Raw genomic sequence first — 20,717 nt, forward strand, 5'->3', positions numbered from 1 at the left:
CAATGTGAATTAACATTTACTGAAGCCTGACCGAGGGTAGGAAAAGCCCTGTTATCAGACACAAAGAGGATGAGCTGATGTGGCACAGTAAACATTTTCGAAGGATTTTGTACTTCTTTAAGAATTAACAAAGTTACATTGATGAGTTTGCAGGTTAGTGTATAAAAGTGGTGTAACTGTGCAAATAGAACGATTAGAAAAGGAGAAGTTTATTATGAAATGTCTCTGTATGTAGCCTTAAACAGGTAATTCATTCAAGCTGTCAAACCACAAAACTATATACTGAAAATACCTTGTGTAGGCTTTATGAAAAATAAATATACACAGTATATCATACACTGATGGCTAGAGTAAATAATCTATGTCCTTTGACAATGATTTCCAATTTAATGGAAAACTATGGGAGCATAGATCCGTGGCACTGCAGATTTTTGGTGGTGTATGCATACCTTCGTAGAAAAAATAATAGAACGTAATCCTGATATATATATAAATATATATATATATATATATATATATATATATATATATATATATATATATATATACAGTGTAAGGTGAGAGGATTGCATCTATATGCAATATATATATTGATAATCATCAGGAAAATATTTAGATTATTGATAAGAGGAAAAGGCATCGATCCCAAGCCTAATGTTACGGCAATAACTTTTTTATTTTTACCAGTTTCGATTTTTTATAAAAGATGAAAGACATCTCATGTCAGCCTACGTATGGCTTAGTTATAGTTGCCTCTGCATATGACACTAAGAACGAAAAAACAATTCTAACTAGCACTGTCAGTCAATCAAATTTTTTGATCACGATTAAATCACATCTTTTTTTATAGTTAATTGCAATTAATAAAAAAAATGTAGTTGCGATTTTAAAAGTGCTGAAATTGTACTCGCTATATATTTATTTTCCTGTCAAAATGCACTTATTTCCTTCTTAAGAAAATAAAATAAAATGTAATAATATAATACTTTATTCCAAACAATGTGTTCCACTGTACAAAGATAGAAATGGCACCAATTCAAGTAACATTGAAATTGTATAATTTTGCAAAGAATTGTTTCGCAAAGACTAAGAGGGAGGTTGACTAATTGAAAAAATTATGCAACCTTAGGTTGCATATTCATTGCAATGCACATTCAGTTTCTAAACTCTCATCCTACACAGATTGTGGCTCTCCGCTTTGCTACAATCATGAAGCACATTCACGATTCGCATCAAGGCCTTGATGTTTGGTTTGAAGGTTTGAACTCCATGTGAAAAGCGTTTCCGAACAACTTCTCGTTCTGCATTTTCGTGATAGTTAAGACTAGACATGCTTCTGTGGTAATGAAATTCGCATTACATAGGCTACAAAGTATTTGATTTTGGTCACAAGTTCCACCTGGGCTTGTTTTGTACAACATATAGCATTAAAAGGTCCTTTCCCCATCAAATGATCACTGACATGGCTGTTGTGTGTTTGTGGTATGTGCGCAGTGATAGGCAGTAACTTCACTACAAATAGCAAAGCTAATAGCTTAACTACATTTCTGAGTAGTGAGGTGGTAGCTTGGCTAGTTTTAAAATCAAGTAGCTTTACAGAAGCGAAGCTATTTATTTGACTAGGTAGCGGCATAGAGTCGAGAAAAGCTACACCGCTACATAATGCGTGCACCTGGTGTTTACGATCTCCAGTTTGAATCAAAACTAAAGATGACTGATCACAAATTAATCACTCATCTGAGTCGGTTCTTTAAAATGAATTAGTCGCACGTGATAGGAAAGCAGTCTGAATTGGTTCGTGATTCAATTTGAATGCCTCAGAAAGATTACGCGCGTGCTGCTGAATCATTTGGTGTGAGCTCTCACTTGCCAATAAGCTCGAGGAGTATTTAATAACACAGAAAATAAAGATAATGCTGGTTGCAATGGAACTACAATCATTAGAAACAAAACCTGCAAATCCTATCGTTTGCCAGTGATGAAGAATGTCTTTATAAAGTTCAACATGTTTGCAGCTTGTAAACGACTTCTGCAGGTAAATATATTTTCCAACCAAAAGAGTATCAAAACATATATTGGCCTAGACGGAAACACATAAAAAATTACCATGGCATTAACCTGTTTTTTGGACATGTACCATTACCTGGACACCCTATGTCAATACAATGGTAGGCTATATGAATATGGTAATCATATAGCGAAGTACCGTGAATTTATTTTAATTACTTGAAGCACCATGTAAATACAATATTATATGATTTATGTTTATCATATATCATCACCATGGAAGTAACATGGTATTCTTTGAACCATGCAAATACAGAATGGTACATAAATATGGTAATTGTATATCAAAGTACCATGGTATTACCATTTGATACAATCAGAAATCACATTGTTATTGCCCAGATTCTCTCTCTCTCTCTCTCTATCTCTCTCTCTCTCTCACACACACACACACACAAGAAATTTGGCCTCTGATGATATATCCTGTAATTCAATGTCTAGCTGCAATATTGCTGTACTGTATTCTGTATTGTATAAATAAATATATAGATACTGTATGTACGCAGAGTTTTTATATAGGAATGTGCAAATTAAATTATGTTTAAATGGGTATGAGTTTGTAGAGGTAGTAGTATAAATATGAAAAATAAAATGTAAAAATAGTGACTTTAAATGTTGAACACATGGGTTTGTATAAAGTAGCATGTAGTAGTTTACATGTTTTTTTGCACATATTGTACGTATTGCACCATACTGTATACTTGTATATTGTATTAAACTAAACTGTAATATACTGTACCAAGGCTTTAATATACATCATGTGAATAAGTCTTTTAGATGCTTTTGTCTATGGCAGTATACTCTGTGCATCTGCGGTTAAGTAGCTTAAATGTAGCAAGCTACATACTTCTGGGATGTAACTTGTAGTGTAACTTGCTACCTTCTCTGAGGTGTAGCTTTTAGCTTAGCTCAACACATTTTTCTGTTGAGTAGTTTCTAGCTTAGCTTGCTAAATTGTTTTAGTAGCTTGCCCAACACTGTATGTGCCTATGTAGAAGAATAGTTTAGCTCTGTAGGCCAAAACGTTGATGCTCCAAAAAGCACATAAAGGCAGCATAAAAGTAATCCATAAGAATCCATAAGACTCCAGTAGTTAAATCCATATCTTCAGAAGTGATATGATACGTGTAGGTGAGAAACAGATAAATATTTGTAATTTTTTGCTATTTTGTGAATCACCAAAATCACAAGAAGAAGAATGTGAAAGTGATCTGTTTCTCCGTTTATCATCCACACATTATCACATCACATCACTTATAAGGTTATTGATTTAACCACTGGAGTCTTATGGATTACATTTATGCTGACTTATGTGATTTTGTTTAGCTTTAAAATGTTGTCACCCATTCACTTGCATTATATGGTAAAAAAAGCGCTATATAAGTGCAGACCATTTACCATTTAAAACTATCGGTTGATTAATTGGTTATCGGCAGAAATTACACACAACACCTGTAAAATGTTCTGCAGGTTCTCACTAAGTTTCAGTGATATGTCGGCTGATCATTCTCATCAATGCAAACATTTATTGACAACGTTTGATTATACTGGAGAGGTGGATACCAAATACTACTCACCAAAACAGGCATCAACAGGTCAGCAAAATACACAAACAGAGCGCCAAGTGCAAAACCCACTGCAATGGGGAAAAACGCAAAATCCCCATAATTCCCAGATTCCTCTGCCATCTCAATAGCAGGGGCCAGCAAAGACCAATAAGAGGCCGCCAGCATGACCTAAGGACAAGAACAAGAGAATAGTGAGACATTGTTAATTGTACACTTGTTCAATGTTCTCACAGGCTCTACTTGTGTAAATATTTTTTTTCCCCAATTTTGTTCCCTTTCAACACTAATTACAATCTAACTCTAAACTTTTTAGTTTTTTAGTTCTTGCTTGTTTTATGCACCTGTTTGTAATGGCTGTACTTGAAATAACTAAATAACCACATACTTTTGGCCACATAAATGTACAGTAGCTGTATAATGACGCCAAAATAGGACACATTCTCACAATAATGAAGAGGAAAATCAATCTCTTAGTTCATAACAGGGATGACTTTAGCAATCAGAGAGAAGAAACTGCAGTTTTATGAACCATTTTGTGAAAGGAGAAGAGAAAACTCTTCTGCAGAGAGAGGGGCTCAATATTGGATGAAATGAAAAGGCATGACAAATAATAATAATAAAAACAAAAGCGTAAGTATCTGCTTTCAAGAAAATCAACAGCTCAAAGAATACTAGAGAAATGTATGTTAGTCCAGGGAAACTGCTTTTTCTACTTCTCTTAGAACATGTTAGATAAAGGCTGGATATGTGTCCTAATTTAGGAGAGAGTGCTCAAACAACTAAACATTATCTCAGACAGAAAGCTTTGGGAATGTTGAAAGCTACTTATCTAGGTCACAAAACACAGTGCAGAAAATGTGATGCACTTAACATCAGAGCGATCCTTTTTGTTTGACAGGTTACATCAGAGAATGGTTTTGCATAGAGTTTAGTATCAGAAGCGGTTTGTATGTAAAAGGGCTGAGTAATTAATAAGTTGCTTTCACAACGGCTTTAAGCAGAAAAGAGCAGACATGCTAATGTCCAACATGCTTGCCAAAACCATGATCAAAAGGTTGTTAATTTTTCAGGTACCATAAAAAATATCCGTAATTTTAAAATGTAAATACATTTTTAAAAAGCGGCAGTAAAAATTTGTAAAACTTAATTGGTTAAAAGTATACAGTAAAAATTATAATATACTGTATTTAAAAAGGAAGAACGTGAAATTTTACAGTAAAATATTGTAAAAAAAAAAAGTATGTTTTTTATTTTAGATGGAAAAAGTATGAAAAAGTAAAAAGTATAAATAACTGTGCATCAATATCAAATTAATATCATTTAATAATATAAATTGTAGTGAGACATAAAATGTACAGGCATCAAAATTACATCCCGTAAAGCCTGAAACATGGTCACTGTATTTTGTATGGGAAATTTCTGGAAAACACAGCTGTTTTGTGGTATTGTGGTAAGTTACGACCCAGGCACCCAGGTTATGATTTCAAAAACCCAAAAGGGAGATATCAATACTGTTTCTTAGTTGACACACACACACACACACACACACACACACACACAATGCAAAAAGTGCATTATCAAAGTACATCAATATTCAATAATTCATCAAGAATGTCCACCCAAATGTTCCATACCACAATAAAGTGATAATACAAATAAATTATTAAAAATATATAAATACATGGAAATAGAGGTGGCTGAGGGGAAATTCCCTAATTTACACAATCAAAAGTTTAGACACACCAATTCATGTTTCTCATAATCTTGAAAGCCTTTTGACATAATGGTGTATAATTAAATGCACTAAAATAATCAAATAAAAATTGTGCCTGCATATGAATTCCCAAAAATGTTTGGCATTTGTTGTAAATGTTGTAGTTGTAGAGGATAGTGGAGCTTCGTTTTGTAGTATTTCAAAGTTGATGACTTCACTATTATTGTAAATGACCAAAACACTGTCCCCTGCTTACATTTCATTTCCCATTAAAGAACAAATGAGGTCATTAAACACTCAAGAAGATTCATCATTGTTTGGATATCTGCATAGTGTGTTTCTGTTTAAACTTTACCAGAAGTACAACATCTGCAGAGCTCTGTGCATTTAGAACATACTTAATAGAAAAATCTTTACTAGTGGTACATTCTTATTTTGTTACAGTTCTCCTTGCAGTTGGACTTTAAAAAAAACAGCAGAAACACATTAACACACGCTAGTCAGACTTCAACTAGATTAATTTGCCTTTAACAGGCTAAACTAGTAGCATTTCTACAATTTATTTAGCTCTAGAATATTTAAAGCTGAATTGTGTAACTTTTTCATTGTAAAATTCTCTCTCTTATTCCCACTTAATATGCAGACAACTGTAAGACAAAAAAAAAATGTAAACTGTGTCTCTGTGGCGCTACAAAAATTCCTGTTAGTTTTGAGAGATCCAACCATACCGACACAAAAACTCTGACTCAGCCAATGGCGTTGGGGGCAGGACTATCTGTCGATCAATCAACAGTATATGGGGGAGGTATTCAGAAAGCTGTTGGAAAACAAACATTTATTTTTGCAATTCCGTTTGGTGGTGCAGAAATGACACACTTCAGCTTAAACAAATGACATGTTTTGCTCTTGGAGACATCCTGTACTTGTCTCACTACGGTACTTGTAAAAGGTTCACATAATTTTCGTCTAAATTTCTTATGTGGAACTACTACTTTTTGAAGCATTTAAGTGTCGGTATGGCAACAGTTGACAGTAAAAGCTTGAAAGGGTCCTTCAAATGTAGTTGTCAATTCTGTCAGAACAGGACAAAGAAAATATAAAAAATAAAGCTTACGCTACTCAAAGTACCTTCATAAAAGCCACCCATTTGAACAAGCTAACAAAAAGTTATCAGTAATCTCTAGCACCACTTACAGCTAAATTGCCTTAGCTACCAAGTCAACAGTTTATGATTTATTAGGGGGCCAAGCAGCAAAGCCTTTGTATTTGTACTGATTTGCTTCTTTTTCTTAAATTTTTTTTCTGCCCTAAAAGTGTCTAGGTGTCAGAGACAGAAAGTCGGGGAGACACCAACTTGGCAGGATGATCCAAACAACACCATAAAATTCCTCAAGTTTAATGCGATTTGACTAATTGATCCAAATCTACTCATTGCAAACTCCAAATGTAACCAAAGTCGGTCACATAGTCAACAGGACGTTTAGAAGATGTTAACAAAGTACAATTCTGCCCCTAGGGTGCGCTACAAATAAAAGACTGTCATAACTTTGCAGCCGTTTGAGCAACAAAGTTCAAATTAAATATGCATCTTCTTTGGCTCAAATGCTAACATATCCTTAAAAAGTAGAATCGACAAATAAACAAAAATGGCCGCCACTGGCCAATAACAATTCAGCACCTTATAACTCATATTTGGAATGGCCGAGGGTTTTTGGAACTATACACAAGCAGGGTGTAACGGTATAATTAGTTTTTGCTCATAACTCTGGAACCAATAGGCTACAATACAAATTTGTAGCATCTCTGATTCATCCAGTGCCCCTCAATGATATGGTCACTTTGTTTTCCATTTCCGCAATAAAGAAATGACACAATTTCAATTTATTCGAAAGACCTACTTTTCTAACTCAACCTAGGCCGTTTGCCAGATTATCACGAAACTTGGAATATATCATCTACAGACCCTACTAACAAAAAGTTATCAAAAGAAATTTGATATGTCAAATTCCATATATATAAGAAAATATGTTATGGGAGTGGCCTATAATGACTAATTAGCCTGTATCTTGTGAGTGCAATTTTCAAAATTTGTACACATGGACAAGGGAACACTGAGGTAACAATGATTTTCGTGACTTTTTTATGCTAGGGGGCACTACAACTTAAGACAATCCTATTTTTTCCACTGTGCTCAAAGCAGGAGAAATGTCACACCAAAATAACTGTTCAGAGCATCCACAGGCTCTTTTCTGTCAAATTTGTTTGTTTTGGTCATCTCGCCATATGTGCTTGGCCCCCGACAAAACTCGCTTTCTGATATTTTTATTATTATATAAAGTACTGTACAAAAGTTTTAGGTACATGTGAAAATGTTGCAGAGTGAGGATTTCTTCAAAAATAGTGCCATAATAAGTTTTCATTTTCAATTAACATCATCCAAATTCTAGAAAACATAAATAAAACCTAAATCAATATTTGGTGTGACCAACTTTGCCTTCAAAACAGCACCAATTCTCCTAAGGACACCTGGACACAGTTTTTCTTGGTTGTTGGCAGATAGGATGTTCCAAGCTTCATGGAGAATTCACCACAGTTCTTCTATCTATATAAAGGTATAAATAGTCTCTTTATGTGATCTCAGACTGACATGATGTTCAGTGGGGGGCTCTGTGGGGGCATTGCCATCTGTTGCAGGGCTCCCTGTTCTTCATTTCTATTCTATTTGTAGTGTGGTCTAATGCACATAACTGGTAAACTGGTAATCAGAAAGTCGCTGGTTCAATCACCACGGCCACCACCATTGTGTCCTTGAGCAAGGCACTTAACTCCAGGTTGCTCCGGGGGGATTGTCCCTGTAATAAGTGTTGTGCTGCTGCTGGAGGGTTGTTTTCTTCACTGTATAAACTGTGTGTTGCCCACACAGCTGAAGTTTCAATTACTGCCCTCTGGAGTAAACAGGTGGTACTACAAGCTTGTATTTCTCAGGAATCTTCCTTATTACGGTCCAGGGGCATTGTGATTAAATGCGTTTAAATAAAATTATTATTTAAATAAAATTAATTGCACTGAATTAACGCTTTAAATCGACAGCCCTAATATATATATATATATATATATATATATATATATATATATATATATATATATATATATATATATATATATATATATATATACACATATACACACACACACATACATATACATACATACAACATCTGACAATGTTTCCCAACTCTGTGGATTGTTTTTTCCAGCAGGACAATGCTCCATGCCGCACAGCCAGTTCGGTAAAGGTGTGGCTGGAGGACCACTGGATCGAGACCCTGCCATGGCCAGCCCAACCTCCTGACATGAACCCCATTGAAAACCTCTGGAATGTGATCAAGAGGAAAATGGATGGCCATAAGGCATCAAACTAAGCTGAGCTGCTTGAATTTGGCATAAATTCACCCAACAGCAATGTGAAAGACTGGTAGAGCATGCCAAGACGCATGAAAGCTGTGATTGAAATTCATGGTTATTCCACCAAATATTGATTACTGAACTCTTCCTAAGTTAAAAAATGTGTATTGTGTTGTTTGAAAATGAATATGAACTTGTTTTCTTTGCAGTATTCAAGATCTGACAACACTGTTTTTTTTTTGTCATTGTCATTTTCTTCAAATAAATGCTCTAAATGACAATATTTAATATAAAATTTTGGCAGTACTTTATAGAATTAAACAACCACACACACACACACACACACACACAAACACACAATGTCATCATACTCATTATTCGTCATACATAATCTGCGTGACACGTTTTTTCTGTATTTGATGATGTTGAAGGGCACTCCAAATAAATCAGATTGGTCAAGTTCTATATAAATCCCCTGCCGAGTGTGAGCAGTAAACACTGTATAGAAACCCTGTGAATTGGAATTCAGGTTAAGTTCCTTCTGCTAGAGTGCCCAAACATAGACAATCATAACTTATCAGTTAAAAGCTATTTAATGCCACTGTGATTGCACAGGGACCTTAGGAGGTCTATTGATTCGCTGATAACGACAGGCATAACAGGAATAAACAAAAAGGTAATCTCAACAGTGAAGCAATGATGTATAGCTGACCTTGAGAGATAAAGGTCAACTTTGTACTCACACAACACAGAAAGAGAGAACATTAAATTTAAACATTGTCATCTAATTTTTACAAAAGCAAACACTCAAGTCCACCATTGTATAGCATAACTATATCAATATATATAAAACTCAGGGCCCCTTTGAGATACTTTTAGGTCAGTGTTAAACAGCTGTCCAATTATGATGCTACGAATAAAGCCTAATTGTCTTACTGTACCTGAAAGAATATTTAATCCTTCTACAAAATCCTTTTCCATTTTGCAGAATGGATGGAAACTCAATTAATAAGCAAACCCTGAGGTAGAGATCACATAAATTCTTATCTTAATGAACCATGTGTAAAATATGCTTATGGAGAAATTATATTTTGTTGCAGCCACATCCAAACAGTCAGTCATATTCCCCTCTATTTTATCTCAGAGTTAAGCATTCTTGCTTATTTACATGAATGACAGATTGACTCAACACACTCAGCCTGATCTCACAGTCGAATAAGAAAGAGTAGACAGACTTTTCTTTCGTCAAGATCAGTATACGTTAACTGAAATTTAGAAACACTGCCCCCAGTGGCCAAAGCGGTAAGTGTTGTAGGGCATATGGGCACGTGTGAGCTCCATTTGTCCAAGAGCAAGATGTTTTCAGCTTTACAGGATGTTATACATTGAAGAGAAAAGCTCATATTAATAAATTCTATCCCAAAACCCAAAACATTACCTTAACCATTTGTGGAGTACAAAGGTAATGTTAGAGGGAAAAGTGAAGCCTATGAATCATGCTCGACGTTGATTATTCAAATGTGGTTACTGCCTGGCTTTGAACCCTAGTCTCCCACACAGCTGATGCAGCGTGCTGCCAATTGTGCCAGTTGGAAAGCTAAACTCATTGAAACCACTGCAAACATGTCTGATAAGAATGCAGCATGTCAGCAGGTCGGCACACAGTCGCCGATCCTAGAGTACCAAAACTATCTGAAAAATCATGCCGACTTTACGTGTGATCATGTTGGCTGTGTCTGAAGAACTGACAGAATTTCTAGCATGTTATTTTTCTGTCTAGCACTATATTTAGGTTTTTTTGAACCTAGGACCTTTGGGTTGTAACAGAGATCTTTAATTGTGCAACCATCTCCATGAGACCAGACTTGTTTATAAAAGCACTGTGTTTTGTGTCTTCGAGTGAAACGGTAACTTTCTCAGTTTAATATTTTACCCAGTTTCCATCAAAAAGTGAGTCTTTCCGTCTCTGCAGAAAACATTATCAAAAGTACCCCACTTAGGACTGACTTTAAGGCAATCGTTTGATAATGCAGTGAAAACTGGAAATATTGGCACATAGAAAATACTGCAAACATTTAAAGGGCTCACATAATAATCTTGTATTATTATTTTTCCCTGAGGTCCACTTGATGATGATGTTTGTCGAAACTTTAGTCATACTTTAGTTAAAAACATACTTTACTTTTTCTGACAATTTTCTACCCTCTAATGTCAGTTTAACCTTCAAGACTCAATTTAAAAAGGCCTCTTTGCATGTGAAATGAGATACAGCACAGTGCTATACTTACTCACGGGATGCGGGTTTGCTGCAAAGTCAAAATTTCTTTTTGTGCCCCATCCTTTGATAACAGCTTCTTTGCAAACATTGTAACAGAAACAAATAAAAACAATCTGCATTGAAATGTGCCACACAAACTCTAACTGAAATAATCAGAGACCTTGTTGAAAACTTGAAAAAAATATTCTGCCCTTTGTTCCGTATACTGGGAATTTACAGATGGATACGCAGAGCGTTATGTGCTACACACAACCCAAAGTTTGTCCAATTTTCACACTTTTTTCAGTTTATCATTAACTCTGCAGGTGTTTATGACTAATTGTATTTATCTATCATACTACCTTCGTATTCTCTCACCTTGACTGTGCAGGCCAAGTTTTTAATAACTGAATAGGTGTTGTTGACGTGTAAATGTGGGCACCATGTGTTTAAACAGATTAAAATGTCTGACATCAATAAGTTATGGAAGTACTGAACAAGTCATTTTTGCAGCTCCGTTTCAATTAATCTTTTTTCTTCTTTTTTTCCACTAGGGAGGATGTTGAGTCTAGTTACACTATGCTTTAAAAGTTCAACTCCTTAACCTCAATTTGACAGTTTGAGTTCTCATGACATTAAGCTATCATATTTGGGTATGATTCTTACCTTACTTCTCAATGAAAGGATCATTATCATATTCATCCAAGGAACAATTTCATTTATGGGTGCAAAATAGAAATAATTTTAAAAAAGGATGATAAAAAATGTGTTGCTATTAGGGGTGTAATGGTTTACCATGGCACGATACATCACTGTTCAAAAATGTGATGATGCACATCATAGAGATGGAACTTTTTTTATGTAATTTATTTTAATTTAGCGGCTGTTCAATCCAATACATATAACGTCCTACGCCTACTACTTTTCAGCACAAGGGATCGAATGACAGTTCGAGATATGATATGCTCTGACTCTGACATGAGAGAAAATGAAAGTTTACAGATGTTTAATGATAGTGCCATATTAATCTAATGTATATATATATATATATATATATATATATATATATATACACACACATACACACACACATACACAACGATCAGCCACAACAGTAAAATCACCTGCATAATGTCGTGTAGGTCCCCCTCATGCTGCCAAAACAGCACCAACCCGCATCTCTGAATAGCATTCCGAGATGACATTCTTCTCACCACAATTATACAGAGCAGTTATCCGAGTTACCGTAGATTTTGTCAGGTTGAACCAGTCTGGCCATTCTCTGTTGAACTCTCTCATCAACAAGGCGTTTCCATCCGCAGAACTACCGCTCATTGGATATTTTTTATTTTTGACACCATTTAGTGTAAACTCTAGAGACTGTTGTGTGTGAAAATCCCAAGAGATCAGCAGTTACAGAAATACTCAAACCAGCCCGTCTGGCACCAACAATCATGCCACTGTTGAAATCAGAGATTTAAAAAAATTCTCCATTCTGATGGTTGATGTGAACCTTAACTGAAGCTCCTGACCCGTATCTGCGTGATTTAATGCACTGCAGCCACTCGATTGACAGATTAGATAATCACATGGATGATTGTTGGGCTGGTTTGAGTATTTCTGTAACTGATGACCTCCTGGGATTTTCATGCTCAACGGTCTCTAGAATTTAATCCAAATGGTACCAAAAACAAAAAACTGGTTCAAGCTGACAAAGTCTACGGTAACTCAGATAACCACTCCGTATAACTGTAGTGAGAAGAACAGCATCTCAGAATACTATTCGGAGATGCAGGCTGGCACTGTTTTGGTGGCACGAGGGGGACCTACACAATATCAGGTAGGTGGTTTTAATGTATAGGTGTATGAATGTGTGTGTATATATATATGCTGAATAATTTGGATAATAATGCTATAGGGTAATATAATCCTAATATTAAATGCCATATCTTCCATTTGTAAATTATTATTATTTAACTGGATAAACATGCACTTCCATTTAATATTTATTTTTGAAAATAATATTTAGATGTAATCAGAGACAATATTATTTTAGAAAAAAGCCATTTTAATATAAATATTTTACAGTGTGTAAGCAGCATATATATTTTACATAATCACATATTTTCAGTAAGTAGAATAATTTACATATTTTCCATTTAGTGTCCCCATTGCCCTATTCAGGGCTGATTTTTAGTCCCAGTACATCTCTGATGGATCATTTACAACTTTTAAGAACAGTACTTTAAACAAAAATGTAAAGGGGAAAGGAACTGTTTTGAATATGTCTTTAAAGTAATAATAAAAAATAAAAACTTTAAATCTGAACCAAGTGTTGCATCACCATGAAAACCTCTGCACTTTGAAAGGAGCAAATATCAGAAACACACTACTCGGATTTACAGCTGATGAACAAATAAAAACCTCAAAACATCACTACATTGCATATTAGCATCTTTCATGCATTGCCTCAATGTAAGCATAGATGCTGTGTGGGCAGTGATGCTTTGAATCGATTGAAAGTATAAACATTTGCTGCACATGTCTCGTTTCAAAAGTCAGCTGCCCTCACAGAGCCCACTGTGGTCTCAGCATTCATCCTACCATTATACAGTGACCCCACAATGCATTTTGTACTTTTAGACACACTAAAACGTGTTTTTATTCAATATTTTGCTTGAAAAGTGTGTTTGTGCTTTATTTCTCATTTTCTTTCAAATAAATGGCACTTGGTTTGCAATTTTGTTATCTAATGCAATGACATTCAGATATTTTTTATGTGTGACTTAAGTGTCCAAAACTTTTTGCCTTGCCTCATTGTGCATTGCTTCATGTAAAACGAAGAAACTTCATTCCAACTTGCCAAACTTTCACCAAGGAAAATATTGATTATCTTTCAGATAATGATAATTAAATGTGCATCTCCATAGCACGACTATGGAGGTCAAACGTAGGTTTAGGGGCTGTTGGCACCAATCACGTATTTTTGCCAGACTATGTGTACATGCACTAGACAGACGTCTTTGCCACTTGTGCCACTTCTCAATTTTTTAGCATCTAGCACAGGAGCACCATGTTTTTAAGACAATGTGCCAATTAAAAAAACCTTTGAGACACTTGTGTTCTGTTATATTTGGCGCACTGCATCTAGCTTTTTTTAGTGCAAGAAAGCGTTCTGTCTAAATTTCTCCTTATTGATCACTCCCCCTCTCTCTTTCTCAGTGTTTATACTCTTCTTGGATGCATGCAGAGGTCTCAATAAATGTCACTTATGTTAATGTTATGCTAATAAAACTACAGCAAACTCCATACAATTCAATAAAAGCTTAACAGCACACAATCTTTTAGCATAAGCAATTTCCCTCAAATATATGAGCAACACTTGAATGAATCTGAAACGCAAATGAGCAAGAATACAAATGAAGGAGTAATAGTGAAATACAGATCAAGCACCATTCAGACTGCATTTCATATATAGAAAACATGAATCAACATTTACAAATACTGATAGAAACCAAACTGAAAAGCAACGATAACCTCAAATCTCAACAAAGCTTCCATATCGTCCCATTTACAAGAATATAACACCATTAGCACAAACATGAAACTATATGACTATGCCGTCAATTACTGCCACACACATTTCCACATCTGTATGAACAGATGAAGTTGATCATAAAGTAATCAATTAGACTATGTTCATTCACTCATACAATTTACAGCAATGTGGCAACAATTATTTATTAACATTGTGGCAACAATTAAAATTTTTTGCATACAGGCTAGTTTCTAATGGATAGATTTTCCAAGCCATGTAAATGGGTATATTCCCTGTTTTCTCTGTTAACCTTGTGTAACCCCCCATCCCCAACCTCCTGTCCACATGCATGGAAGTTGTATTTTGGCTTTGCCATAATTTCAATTAATTTAAACTGACTAAATACTGTTCACAAGTCTCAAGACCAGACATGGGCAGCTTACGGCCCACAGGTCGGATACGGCCCTCCACATGGATTAATCTGGCCCACGGCTTATTTATCCTTAAAGCATTTTTTCATCGAATATTTGAGTTATCTTGCATTGAGACCTAACAAGCCTCTACAAGCAATTAATATGCTCAGGGTTGTCAGTTAAGAGATTCAATCCCCCCAATTAGAGATTTATACTTGTGCAAATTGGAAATATTCCACCTAATGTAAAGCTGGTTTTGTACAATCTGGCAACCATATTGACGATACCCGCATCGTGACCCTTTTAGCACGTAAAGGGGTAATGTTTTGAGAAAACTGGCCCGCTTTGGGACAAACATTAAAAGTTCTATAATTTTAGCATTTTTAAATTATTATTATTATTTATTTATATATTAAAACAGATTAAAAAAAAGTCACATATACACTTCAGAAAATTGAGTACACAACTAATTCTGGGCTTAAAATATACATGAACAAAATCAATGCGGAACATTGTATCACAAAAGAAGTACAATGAAGCACCCCATGTACTACTTAAAGCCCGATGTGTCCCCTTTACCAAAATACTTGCCAATCCCAGCTCTAGACTGTCATTTAAGGGATAAACTTCTGCCGCACCAGGTCACGTGACACAACAACATGATGTTGAAGTTTCCGCAGAGTATGTGAGCGGAGCGGAGAAGAGTACAGTGGCATGATCTTGCCAGGAGCGAGGAGCGGTTTTTTTAAAAAAAAAAAAAACGCTCCTCGCTCCAAGAGCGCTTCACTAATGCTCCATCATGGGAACAGCACCTGTTAATGGACATTAATGCAATAATTCACCATGTGTTAAGCAATGTTAAACACTACTGGCATGAAGGAAAGATGGAATTTCAGTTACAACCAGAAAGAATGTGATAAATAAAATAAAAAAACACTAATTTAAAATCTTGCGGCACTTGTTAAAGTTCGACCTCCCGCACGAAGGTTACTTTTGCTTTCTGTTTTCACATTTCCTATTATTGAGTTAAGCTTGCGGTAAAGCTTGACTTAACTAAATGCTTGTGTCTCGTCTCTTTATTCTTACAACAACTGGCATATATTGAAATTTAATGATGGGATGGCGAAGGAGAAAACGAGTGGTTCACACGATCAAAGGTTTGTTGTGAAATCCTAAAAGACGTGTCCAGAAAACATGATGATAATCAGCTCACATTTGGAGAGAAAATCTAAGGTCAGTAATATTATATATATATTAAATGTTTTTATCATTCTAATCTAATGCATTGCAATCTTAACTGTAGGCTATTATGTCCCGCATTATATAGAATTTAACTTTTAAAAACCTAAAACACCAACTGAATTAATGAATATGTTAATATTGCATAGTTTGACTTTAATCGATTGCCATCTAAATCTTTGCTTGTTTATTAGTTGCTAGTTACAAATCAAAAAGCGAAATGGAAAATGCATACAGCAATCACGCTTGGGTCTCAGGAGGTTAAATCGTGTAATATTGACAATAATGATGACAAGCGTATTTATCATAATTTTCTTTGGACGAGCAACAACCTAAAGCTGAAGTGTGTAATTTCTGCACCAAAAATAATGACCATTCTGCCAATGTTCAGACAAACAGGTAGCCCTGCCCCAAACTCACACCACTGGTTGAGCCAGAAGTTGCTATGTTGACCACTACAGAGAGATGCAGCTGTATTTACGGAGGAAACCACCTACGAATGGCTTATAGTTGACTCCACACATTAAACTGGTATATGAGAAAGTAATTTAACTTTGAAAGAAATATGCACATCAGATTTCCCTGATGTAGAGTGAATTGCAAAGTATTTACAACAAATAAACTGAATAAATGACTCAAATTATATGTACAAATTAATTTTATTGTTGAACAGTGAAACAAGGTATACTAAACAATTAATTGATTTTTTTTTCTCTCCTTTCAGTCTGAGCTGTAATACACCAATTGTATATCATGCAATGAGCAGTGCTTTGATCACTGCAGTCCTGTGCTATTTCTTGAAACATTATCCTACTATTGATTTCTAATCAAACTCAGTGAAGGGGGATTGAGAGCTCTAGACCATGCTTAAATTCTACATCCTGTCTAATTAAATCCATTCAACTTCCCTCAGAGCTCTGCTCAATACACTGGCTGCCATGCTAATGATTACATGCGGGAGGTCCATTTCAAGTTAGGCTACACTTTTCGGACAGTACTTTACAATTTCAAAGTGAACACTGACAACCTAACACAGACAGGCTGCACACACTCTTTGTCTGGGAATCATGTTCCCTGAAAGTCTGCTATCAGAAACATAAGCACAAACTCATGGTGACAAACACACAAATAGAGCATTCCTTTGCCTTTTCACATCACTCAACTAATCACTATTGTTGCTTTGCCTTCAAAAGTGATATACCCAATCAACTTTCCTAAAATAAAAATGTCATAATACATTTTCTAATACACCACTTCAATGTCCCTCTGTCTCCCCTGTAATCAATGGTTTAAAGGGTCATGACATAAAACTAGATTTTCCTTGATCTTTTTAAATTAAAGAGTTTCTATGTACAATGCAACCATACTGTAACATTCAGACCTAAAAATTTCCTCCCCATCCCAAGAAGACTAAGGATGCACCGGTACCATTTTTTCTGTCCTGATTCCAATACCTGAAATCTCAGGATCGGCTGATAAGATACCAATACAGATCCCAATCAGATACCAGTGATGTTTTTTCTTAATCAGTTCAGAATAGCTATACCTCACTGTGTGTAACTGATTGGGGGAACTCTTTTATAAGTAAAGAAATAAAAAAATCTAACTACCCATTATTTCATTATAAAAGAGAAAAAAAAAAAAAAAAAAACTATTACATAAAAAATGTGCAGCCTATTAAGAAAAATATTTTTTTAAATTGGTCTACTGCATAATGCAGCACCAAAATTAACTGTAATTCCATTTAAAGACTTCAGAAGAATTCAACTTCAACTTCAATTCAACTTGTATCTGAACTGGATTCAGAGCTCTTTTTTAACTTTAGTTTTAATTGGATATCATTCCACTTTTCAATCCCAGTTATTTTTTGGAACCCAGTACATTTTAATAAATACTTTTATAATTTTATATAAAAATAATAATAATTAATATTGTTGTTGTTATTATTAATAACAGTAATAATAAATATTATAATTGTATTACACAACAGTAATGCATTTCAGTCATAATTTCTTGACTTTATCACCTGGGGCCTTTATTTTGACAAAATACTCCAGGAATGCAGTGACTAAGAGTATCTTTGTGTGAACTAGTTCACAGTAGTTTAAAGGGGTCATGAAATGCTCTTTTTTAATAGTTTTATTATCTTCCTTGATAGTCCACTGATAATGTTATTTAAGTTTAAAACAGTCATAATTTAGTAATGTATGATCATTTTGCACCCTGTCTCTAGCCCTCTGTCTGAAACACACGCCTCAATTAACCTGTTGATGTGCACCTCCTTTTTGAGCACAAACCATTAAAATGACATACCTGAACTTCAATTTACTGGACCCTTTAGAGTATGGACACAGTTGTAGTATCTTTTGAAAGACACTTTTGGCTTTATTTCCCAAGTTTCAGAATCAATATATGTTGTTATTTTTTAAAGTTAGAGACGCTGAAGTTTATAGTAATGGAAATATTTTTTTATAATCTAAAAAACAATAATAAAAGAATACAATGTTCTCAAAACCACAAGTCTAAAGATGTTACATTTCAAATTGTAAGATGATCATACAAGTTCCTGCAAGCTTTTTTCTCTGTAAAATCGCTGCCTGTGTAAAGACGACACAAAATCTGACTGCACTGCTCGGCTATTATGAATAAAACTACGCCGCATTTTTAAAAATAGACTTTGGAGACATGCTCATTTTGTTTACGAGACTCTAATATATAAGATAATATACAGATTTACAATATGAATGATGCTCAGATTGCATAGTGTGTTGAAGAACGATGACAAAGGGTAAATCTTTCAGGCGAGATGTAAACAATGGAGAATATATCAATATTTCCCAGATTTATCACTTTTATGGACAAAAAGTGCTATTGGATGTTTGTCAATGAACGCTTGACATGGATATTTGACCCAAGTGTTGTGAACTTGATTCATCTGGCGATTGCGTTTTCATAACAAAGGTATGATGTCCCGTTTTTATATTGTTTTCATTTGTACTCCAGACACAAATAACTAAATTGCTGTTCCTAGAGCATTGCTATCATGAAACAGAGATCGGATATCAATGTTGAACCCTTAGACCTTTGAAAAGATGTAGAATTTGTTAACATAAATTACATTTATAGATGGTAAATTATATTGTAAATGTAAGCAGAGTGACGTCACTCCCGAGTGCGGGGAAATTGCGTATCAACAGGTTAATCTTCAATGTAAATGCCCACTGTTATGATTGGCTATCATCATGTAGCCCCTTGAATACAGCCATTTTTGAAACTCAGACGGAAGAGAATGAATCCAAGCACATCCAACATATTGCATCTGAATATATTGAACTGTTCATCTCAAGCACAACTATTAACACACACACCCAGTCTACACCAGACGCGAGAGTCACGTCAAAAGCAAGAGAACCCATTATAATCAATTATGCTGTCTACCATGTAAGCATCCATTTTGTCAGTAAACAGATGTACCGATCTATTTTGCGCTGCACAAGATGATGCTACTAGTGCCAACAACACAAATAAATTATTTAGATTGTGTCGACACAATCTAAATAGCCCAGTGTAAACAGCCTCAAGCTGTTGCATCGCATTACATCAATGGATGCGACCGGTGTAAACAGAGTTTCAACACCATAAACAATCATACAGTCTTTATATTTGAAATATAATATATAATTGTTTTCTCATGTTTTTTGCAATCACTTCCAATTGTTTTTAACTGATGCTTCAATAACAGTTCCTTTACAAAGCATGAATCATATTATGAGTGGTATGATATGAGCCAAACATAAAATCCACTCTAAAATATGCTGAACACACATCTACATCCATTTTCCAGTATCATTCCATTCATACACCAAACACTAAAAATAGTGCAGATGGGCGAAAGAAAGCAAGGCAGCAGCTGAATGACAGAGAGCTTCTCTTCTTCAGAGTTGTAACTTGACACTGCATCTTTTAAAAGTGTTCCGAGATATATATCAACAGTCAAAGACATCTGTCTGTGCATGTTTATGTAAAAACAAAACATTTAAATCCAGACAGACTCCTTCAAAGGATAGTTCGGATTACTGTGAGGATTATTGGCACTCCCCTACCCACCCTGCTAGAAATGTACACATCCAGATTGACAAAAAGGAAAAATCACTCTTGACCCCATTCACCCAGCACACTTCCTTTTTGAACTGTTGACCTCTGGCCGGCGCTACAGAGCACTGAGCACAAGAGCAGCCATGTACAGGAACAGTTTTCTCCTCAGGCCATCCAAGTCATGAACAGTTACAACTTTTTTAACATATCCTACATATCTTCAATACATTACATCACCTGCACATAAATGTATATTTATATATATATATATATATATATATATATATATATATATATATATATATTCAAACAACATGATTGCTCTATTGTATATTGCTTTTTTATTTATCTGTTATATCTATTTTTATTTTTATGTCACTATATGTATATATGTTTAAATGTATATTATGATTGCACTGAA

At 35.0% G+C, this 20,717-nt stretch overlaps 1 protein-coding gene across 2 annotated transcripts in view; it reads right to left on the bottom strand.

Annotated features, from left to right (window-relative positions):
• Positions 1-20,717, bottom strand: part of LOC127626410 (zinc transporter ZIP11-like) — a 210,684-nt gene that overhangs the window by 177,281 nt on the left and 12,686 nt on the right. For both annotated transcript variants that reach the window (XM_052102150.1, XM_052102149.1), the window contains exon 4: positions 3,645-3,803. In XM_052102150.1, coding sequence (XP_051958110.1) covers positions 3,645-3,803 — 159 coding nt within the window. The remainder of the gene's footprint in view (positions 1-3,644; positions 3,804-20,717) is intronic.

The sequence above is a fragment of the Xyrauchen texanus genome, chromosome 33 (genome assembly GCF_025860055.1).
Source record: "Xyrauchen texanus isolate HMW12.3.18 chromosome 33, RBS_HiC_50CHRs, whole genome shotgun sequence".
In the NCBI taxonomy this organism is placed as follows: Eukaryota; Metazoa; Chordata; class Actinopteri; order Cypriniformes; family Catostomidae; genus Xyrauchen; species Xyrauchen texanus.